Here is an 8,104-nt window from a genome sequence, read left to right as displayed (position 1 = left end):
AACCTGTCCTGGAGGTGCTCCAAGGCCACTCCTGGTGTCTACTCTGTGTGCCCAGCAATTTCCAGGGCCAAGTGCTTTTGGCCAGAAAATCCCCAAGGATGATTTGCAGATGCCCATCATTTCTGTCTTTCAGTCATACTCTTCCGTTCTTCCGTTCTTCTTCTCCATTTCCCCTTCTTTTTCCCTTATTTTCCCCCTTTTCCCTTTCTTCCCGTTTCCGCTTCTCCCTTTTTTTTCTTCCTTTTTCCCCCTTTTCCTCTTATTTTTCCCCATTTTCTCTTTCTTTTTCTACCACTTCCCCTTCTTTTTTTCTCCCTTCCCCTTTTTTCTTCCCTCTTCTCCCCTTCTTTCTCCCTTCCTTTCCCTTTCTTTTTTCCTCTTTTTCTTCTCCTTCCTCTCCTTTTCCTATTCTTTTCACCCTTTTCCCCCTTCTTTCCCTCCCTCTCACCTTCTTTCTCCCTTCTTCCCCCTTTCCCCTTTTCTTCCTTCTTTTCCCCTTCTTTTTCCTCCTTCTCATCTTTCTCTTCTTTTCTCCTTCTTTCCCCTCTCCTCCCCCCCCTTTCCCCTCCTTTTCCCCTTCTCTTTCCCCTTTCCCCCTTCCTCTCCTCCCCTTCGTCCCCCTCTGTTCTCTCCTTTCTCTCCTAGTATTTCCCTCACACATCCTGCAAGGAAGATAATATAACTGTCCTGGCAGTGTTTTGTCACCTGTGAGCTACAGCATGCTTCAAGACAGCTCATCGCTCAAAGAAGAGCTTTGGTACCCAATCCTAAGGCACTGGTCTCGACCGTCTGCAGAACTCCATCACAGACAGCACCCAGTGACGGGTGTTTGGAGGCACAGTTCCCTTCACACATTGCAAATTCGAGTCTCCGGGCTGTGCCAGTGTTAATGAGGGCTGTCCTGCAGGAGAGCATCCCCAGTTTGTCTCTACATCTGTGTTTGTGCATGGAGACAAGACCCTGCTCTACAGCAGGACAGCTGCACATTGTGCAATGGGAAACTTCGCTTCATTCTTGCTATCTTGTTAAAAAGTGATGCCTGGGGAGAAGAAATTCTGACCTCAGCCTTTCCCATGCTCAGTGAAGAGCTTTGTAATCTCAATGCTATGACCAAGGTGTGATGCAATGGATGGCATCGCCTGGTGTGCCCGTGGCTACGTGTGCTGCTGCGTCCTGGTGGCTGGGGATTGCAACCCACAGCACTGGGTGGGATGGTGGGTGGGGGGTCCCAGGAGCCCTCAGAAAGGAAAGGTGAAGAAGGAGGAGCACAGAGATGTAGCAGAGCTGTAACCCTGCTGGCAACTCACTGCAGGAGAGATTCCGTATGGGATGTGGAGAGGAGCAGGAGGAGTTCAGAGCATCCCAGAAAAGCATGGGAAACTGCTGATTTTGAAGAAAAACCTGTGTTCTGCTACTCAGGGGCTGCCTTTTCTCCTCTATGTACCCATCTCTTTGAGTACTTTCCCAAGAGTATGGTTCTACCCATTTCCTGACCTTACATACAAAGGCAATGGGGACTTTTTTTTTTAATCCTGTATCTTTCCCACTCGTCTTCCAGCAACTGTCAGTACTTTGGAGCTTTCAGCCAGATAATGCTCTGCTTTCACTTCTCAATTAATTTCTCCCTATTAGTCACAGAACCACATCTAAAATTGCTGCACCTCCCCTGATTGTCCTCCACCTCCTCAAAACAAGATCTTGTCTCCGATGCATTCTAGGAACATGAAGAAACAGTGGATCTTGAAGACTTGCTATTTCTGACAGTTTCTTGGATAACTTTTTATAGCTGTTGGACGGGAGACAGCTCCCTTCAATGCAGCACATGGATGTGTGTGAATGGGTTTCCACCTCTTATAGTCATCTAGAGAGGGAATACCCCAAGCATAGCTCTGAGCAGGAGGGGAGTGTTCCCAGGTGTCTGCACTTACACTTACAGAATCACAGAGTCAGTAAGGTTGGAAAAGACCTCTAGGTTCATCAAGTCTAACAGTCAGTCCATCCCCACCATGCCCACTTGCAGAACCAATGAGATTGGACAAGACCTCTGAGACCATCCAGTCCAACCCCAACCTATCCCACCATGCCCACTGATATTCCCTCAGTGCCACATCTCCATGGCTTTTGAACACCTCCATGGATGGTGACTCCGACAGCCTGTTCCTGTGCCTGACAGCTCTTCTAGAAGAGGAATTTCTCCTAATACCCAAGAACTGAGGTGAGACAACTCACAGTAAATAGAGTTTCGATATGGGCTTATATCCTTGGACAGGTTGGGTGGTTGTGCTGACTCCCCAGCTAATTAGTTCCCTATTGTTCTAAGTTCATGCAGGTACATCACACGCCTGGCATAGCCCTTTGTGCCCCCCGGGAGCTGTTGTGCTGGCTGCAAGCTGCACACTAAATGAATCTCAGACCTTTTCCCTCGTGCTTTGCTCTTGCCTTGACGTGCCCTGCGTTTTGCTTCCGGGGGTTTTCCTTGCTCAGTGGGGAGAAGCAACACATTGCAACCCATGGCACCCTCCCCTTGCTGCTGCACCATGCCTTTATTTGACTGCTCATGGGGAGATTCAGGAGACATGAACAGGGAGCAAAAATCTGCACCTTGAACTGGGCAGGGCCCCATGAAAAGTGCTTGTTATCTGCATTTGCATTTGTTGTTCCATGCCTTTAATTAAAAGCTCCACGCAATAGAATAAATTACATATGCATTTTTATTAGACAAACACCAGAGAGTGAAGAGAGACAAACAGTCATGGGGCACATTTTATATACAAAATCTGGCTGGAAAAAAAACCAATAAAACAACAAAAAACCAAAAAGCTGAGCGGTAACAAGCGAGATGCAGGTTTAAAACAGAGGGATTCCCGTTCCACGGCGGAGCCCTGCATCTATGCAAGAGTGGAGGTTCCCAGTGAGGCTCCTGTGCCACAGGACATCGGGTTTAGGTGGCTCCTGTTCTGCTTCCCCTGATTATGCTTTGGTGAAGGACCCGTGTCGTGGTGTTTTCTGGTGAGGGAGGGAGAGGTTTAGCTCCTGTAACTTCTCCGGGAGGAGGAGGAGGAGAAGAACTTCACGCTGGAGCTGCTGCCCCCACCCAAGGCACTGCTTCCCCCGGGCCCACTGCAGCTGTAGTTGTTCCCCATGCTGCACATGCCACCCCCCATGCTGAGGTTGCTTCCTCCTCCGTATCCCGATCCTACAGTGGTTCTGGTCACGGCTGCAAAGAAATTGAAAAGTAATCAGGGTCCAGGCATCGGCTTCTCAGTGCAGAGGCATAAAAATGCTCAGGTGAGGTAATTTTGTAGATTTTAGAGACTTACAGATATTCACTGGGACACCGTCTCCAGCCAGCCTGTATGGGGAGAGAACAGCAATGTAAGAGGACAAGGATTTAGAAGGCAGCAGGGGAAAATACATGGCCTATTTTATAGGACTCCTGTAAATATTTGGTATAGTCCATGGATGCTCCTCACAATATCATTCTATCACCCAACCTCCCCCTGCCCCTGGGTACCCCAGTTGATACATGCATTTCATAAGGGAGCATCCCACCCCTGTTTTAAGATACCCCTCACCTCCTCCCTCATTTTATACCACTTCGTGCTCCAGGTCTTTGGACTCAGTGTAATGTGTCCATCTCCAGGAAGCATCACACAGGGAGAAGTGACATTTGCTGATATTTCTGCAGGGATTCTGCACCCACCTGCACTCCTCGCCCTCCAGCAGCTTCCTGTAGGTTGCGATCTCAATGTCCAGGGCCAGCTTGACGTTCATCAGCTCCTGGTACTCACGCAGCTGCCGGGCCAGGTCTGCCTTTGCCTGCTGCAGGGCATCCTCCAGCTCAGCCAGTTTGGCTTTGGCATCCTTCAGGGCGATCTCCCCGCGCTCCTCAGCATCCGCAATGGCTGCTTTCAGGTTTGCACACTAGGGGAGAGAAACCCTCAGTCACATCCCCCCACTTGGCTTGTTCCTTTTCTACCCTAAAATCACAAGGTCTTATTCCAGCAACACCAATTTAACCAATTTTAGTGACTTTTCTGTTTTTGACAGAAGGGTCCAGCTTAGCAGAACTTGCCTACATTGCCTCTGATATTTTCCTTCCTTCCTTCCAATCCTGGGGGTAAATAGGTTAAAAGCATGGATTTTCCTGCCTTGTACCTGTTTCTTCACGCTGTCAATCTCAGCCCGCAGCCGCTGGACGTGCCGGTTGAGCTCAGAGATCTCCTGCTTGGTGCTGCGGAGGTCATCCCCGTGCCTGCCTGCAGTAGCCTGCAGCTCTTCGTACTGCCAGGGAGAGGAACAGAGGTCAGGGCAGAATCCAGCATTGTAGAGTGAAGCAGTCTGTGAGTATCATATCATGGAACCATGGGCTGTTTGTGTTGGAAGACACCTTCAAGATCATGGAACCATAGGATTGTTGAGTTGGAAGGGACCTTCAAGATCACGGAACCATAGGATGGTTGGATTGGGAGGGTCCTTCAAGATCATAGAACCAAAGGATGATTGGGTTGGAAGAGTCCTTACAGCCCCCCAGCCTCAGTACCTGCCCTGGCCTGGTCCCACTCCTCCATCAACTGCCCAGGGACTCATCCAGCCTGGACCTGTGCACCTCCAGAGATGGGGCACCCACACATCTCCCTCTTGTTTCTAAGCTCCCTTTATGCACAAGAAGACTGCAGTGAAGTCTCTCTGAAGCCTTCCCATCTCCAGGCTGAACTTCCCCAGCTCCCTCATCCTTTCTCCATAGGAGAAGGTTTTCCTGGAAGAGTCAGCCCTTCTCTATTCAAGACATGAAGACAGCAGCACAGAAACTTCCAACTCCTTCACCTTGGTTTGGTACCAGGACTCGGCTTCAGCCCGACTGCGGTTGGCAATGTCCTCATACTGCGCCTTCACCTCGGCGATGATGCTGTCCAGGTCCAGGTTGCGGTTGTTGTCCATGGTCAGCACTACGGAGGTGTCGGAGATCTGGGTCTGCATCTGGGACAGCTCCTGCAATGGGAACGGGGTGAGCTCGCACCCGGTGGTGCCTCTTCATCCCTTAGGATGAGCGCGCCGAGCTGGGAGAGGCTGCAGATCATTATCTGCACGATTCTAAAGAGTGAAGAGTTCAGCATCTCCTGAGGGGAGGAATTAAGGGCTGCTGGAGGGAGGTGGGTGGTAGTACTCACGGCTTCGTAGAGGGCTCTCAGGAAATTGATTTCTTCGGTCAATGCATCTGCCTTGGCTTGTAGTTCAACCTTGTTCATGTAGGAAGCGTCCACGTCCTGGAGGATGAGAGAAGTGGGCAGTGAGTTTTAAAGTCTTTTTCATGGGGATATGTGTATCTCTGCTGTAAAAGAGTAGGGAAGAAGTCATGAGGGCATCAAGAAGTACAGATGGGTTTGTGGATGGAGAGTGGATGGAGGTCTGCAAAGAGTCATGAGCCGATGAGCCGCAATGCGCTCTCACCTTCTTAAGTGTCACAAACTCATTCTCTGCAATGGTACGCCTGTTGATTTCATCTTCGTACCTAATGGAGGAGGCAGAGGGAGCATTGTTTAGGCAGGTAGCAGACGGAGGTGATTTTATTTTGCTGGAATGAACTTCCTTAATAGCAGTTTGCATACAATATTCTTTTCTCCTACGTTGCATCTGAATAAGAGACCATGAGCAAGTTCCTAGGCTGAACTAGTTAAAACAAGTACATTAAGAAAAAAATAAGTGAAAGCATCTCTGCTATTCCTTTTTTCCTCTTTCTGGCCGTTACTCATACCCCTTCAGCCTCTCTTAAGCAAATTAAGCATGCTGCCTCGAAACTTTCAGACCTACTGTGTAATTTTTTCTCAGTGCTAGGTAATTTACTTAATAAGCCTTTGATCATACTCTAAATTATTCCCTGAATATTTGTGCATTTGGATCTGTTACTCCATTACCGTTTATCTTGAGAAAGTGGCACAGCCTTCGCTGTTGGGAATCCCTTCACTGTTGGGATTCCCATGTCCCAGTGCTGAAGGACTCACCTGGACCCCCAGATGGCGGAAGGATGGGGGAAGCTGTACCCATCAGGTGGGCATAGCACCTCCTATGGACTTACTTCTTCTTGAAGTCCTCAACCAAGTACTGTGTGTTGACAAGCTCTCCCTCCAGCCTCCCCTTGTCGCTCAGCAGGCTGTTCAGCTGCATCCTCAGGTTGTTGATGTACGTCTCAAAGAGTGGCTCCAGGTTGTTCCGGACCGTTTTCATCCCCTGCTCCTGCAGCAGGCTCCACTTGGTTTCCAGCACTTTGTTTTGTTGCTCGAGGAATCGGACCTGCAAGAAGAAATATGCTGAAGATGTTTGGAAAGAGCAGAGATTGGGATGAACTTCCTTTGCACCTGTGGGGTCTTCCTTTGCACAGAGAGGGATGCAGTACCCTTTCCAGCTGTTTTTCACAGATAAATTTACCTCTGATAGAAGTAGCCATTTGCTATTTGATTGCCATTTCCTTGTTTAGTGTTGCAAACAAGCATTGAAACTAATTTCCTTTCCCCTTCTTCTCTTTGAATAAGTGTGCAAGATGCAAACAGCATGTTGAAAATCAGATGAGGAGTAAACAGGATTGGAACTCCTATTAAGAAAAGTGCCAGTTCCCTGTCCTCTCAGCATTGCTCTTCCACTTGGCAAAAATCTCGGAAATAATGCAGAATAATGCAAAATTCTGCTTGGAAGCAAGAGGATCTGCTCAACCAGGAGAGAAATCAAGCAGGTGCTCTTGTGCAACTAATACGCTTAACGAGGAAATGAAGTGGACAGAAAGTGTTGGATCAGATTTTGCTATTTTGAGCAAACAGTCCCAACTTGCTGGAACTGTTTCACTGTGAGCTTTAAATGCCTTTGAAAAAAAATCTAGCACTGAGAGGCTTATATCTCCCTAGTGCTTGTTTGTGTTCATCCTTTTCTGGTCATTTCATAAGGATTGCTCACATCTTGCTTTAATCACCCAATACCTGTTCTCCTGCAGTGCTCAATGGAGAGACCCCCAACACCTGCAGAGGGGTGGAATTGCCTCTGAGAGTTTTCTCTCTCCATTTGCCTACGAGATGCCAAGCAGCAAATGAGAACCTCGGATGCTGGGTGATGCACTCATAGCAACCACTGTGCAGCAGGTACCGCTGCCTGGAGTTCCAGGGACAGAGGCATCTTCCAGTCCCATTCCTGATCACCATTCCTTCTTGCTCAGCTCACGTGCTCATCATGCAATAAGAATCCCCTTCAAAACATGAGGGCAGGGAAGCTCATGTCTCACCTTGTCGATGAAGGAGGCAAATTTGTTGTTGAGGGTTTTGATCTGCTCCTTCTCCTCCTTTCGGATCCTCTGGATGCTGGGGTCGATCTCCAGGTTGAGGGGCTTCAGAAGGCTCTGATTAATGGAGACCTCCTGGATGCCACCAGCAGGGAACCCGGGGCCTCCAAATGCCCCATATCCATAGCCCAGCATGCTCCCAGCACCTCCACCAAACCCTGCAGTGCCATAGAACCCCCCACCCCTTCCAGCTGCAGAGATCCTCTTGCATCCACCAAAATTGTAGAGGCTTCTGCTCCCAAATCCACCTCCAACCCTTGCAAAGCCGCTGCCAGCATTGCAGCCCCCAACACGGGTGACGGAGCGTGAGCTGAAGCTGGTGCGGCACGTGCCAGGCACGATGGCCGACGCAGCGCTGAAGCCGCTTCTCCCCCTCTGGATCCTGACGGTGGACTGGCGAGACATGGCTGGTTTGGGATGGGGTGGATGCTACGGCACGAGGGAAGCAGTGGAGGTGCTGGCCTGGAGCAAGGAGTGGGAGGGAAAGAAGAAAGATGAACCTGTGCTCTGCACGGGCTCGGGAGAGCCCTTTTATGCATTTATGAGACTGGGATGGGTTTGATGAGGTGGATCGTCTTTCTGATTAATTAGGCTTGGCATGTCCAACAGCATTCTGGAGAGAGAACTCACTCCGCACACACGCCCTTCTGAAATAATACAGCCAAGTTCTGAGCAACAGTGGTATTGTTTGGGAATAACTGTCGCCTTCTGCTGTCTTTGTAGACAGGCGGACTCCGCACCATATCAAAGCGTTTGGGAGCTGCAGTGAGTCAGCCTGGG

The 8,104-nt window shown here is 49.5% G+C and overlaps 1 protein-coding gene across 1 annotated transcript; it reads right to left on the bottom strand.

The window, feature by feature from the left end:
- Nucleotides 1-2,693: 2,693 nt before the first annotated feature.
- KRT6A (keratin 6A) lies at nt 2,694-7,828 on the bottom strand. Its single transcript, NM_001001313.3, has 9 exons — nt 7,268-7,828; nt 6,077-6,291; nt 5,452-5,512; nt 5,172-5,267; nt 4,828-4,992; nt 4,159-4,284; nt 3,704-3,924; nt 3,321-3,352; nt 2,694-3,217 (listed from the first exon to the last, which is right to left on the bottom strand). Exons 1-9 carry the CDS (start codon nt 7,727-7,729, stop codon nt 3,027-3,029), a joined length of 1,569 nt encoding a protein of 522 aa, NP_001001313.3. The 5' UTR covers nt 7,730-7,828; the 3' UTR covers nt 2,694-3,026.
- Nucleotides 7,829-8,104: the final 276 nt, after the last annotated feature.

Source organism: Gallus gallus, chromosome 34 (genome assembly GCF_016699485.2).
Source record: "Gallus gallus isolate bGalGal1 chromosome 34, bGalGal1.mat.broiler.GRCg7b, whole genome shotgun sequence".
NCBI classification, from domain to species: domain Eukaryota; kingdom Metazoa; phylum Chordata; class Aves; order Galliformes; family Phasianidae; genus Gallus; species Gallus gallus.
The sequence above is the reverse complement of the archived record's forward strand: the minus strand, read 5'-3'. Positions and strand labels throughout refer to the sequence as shown.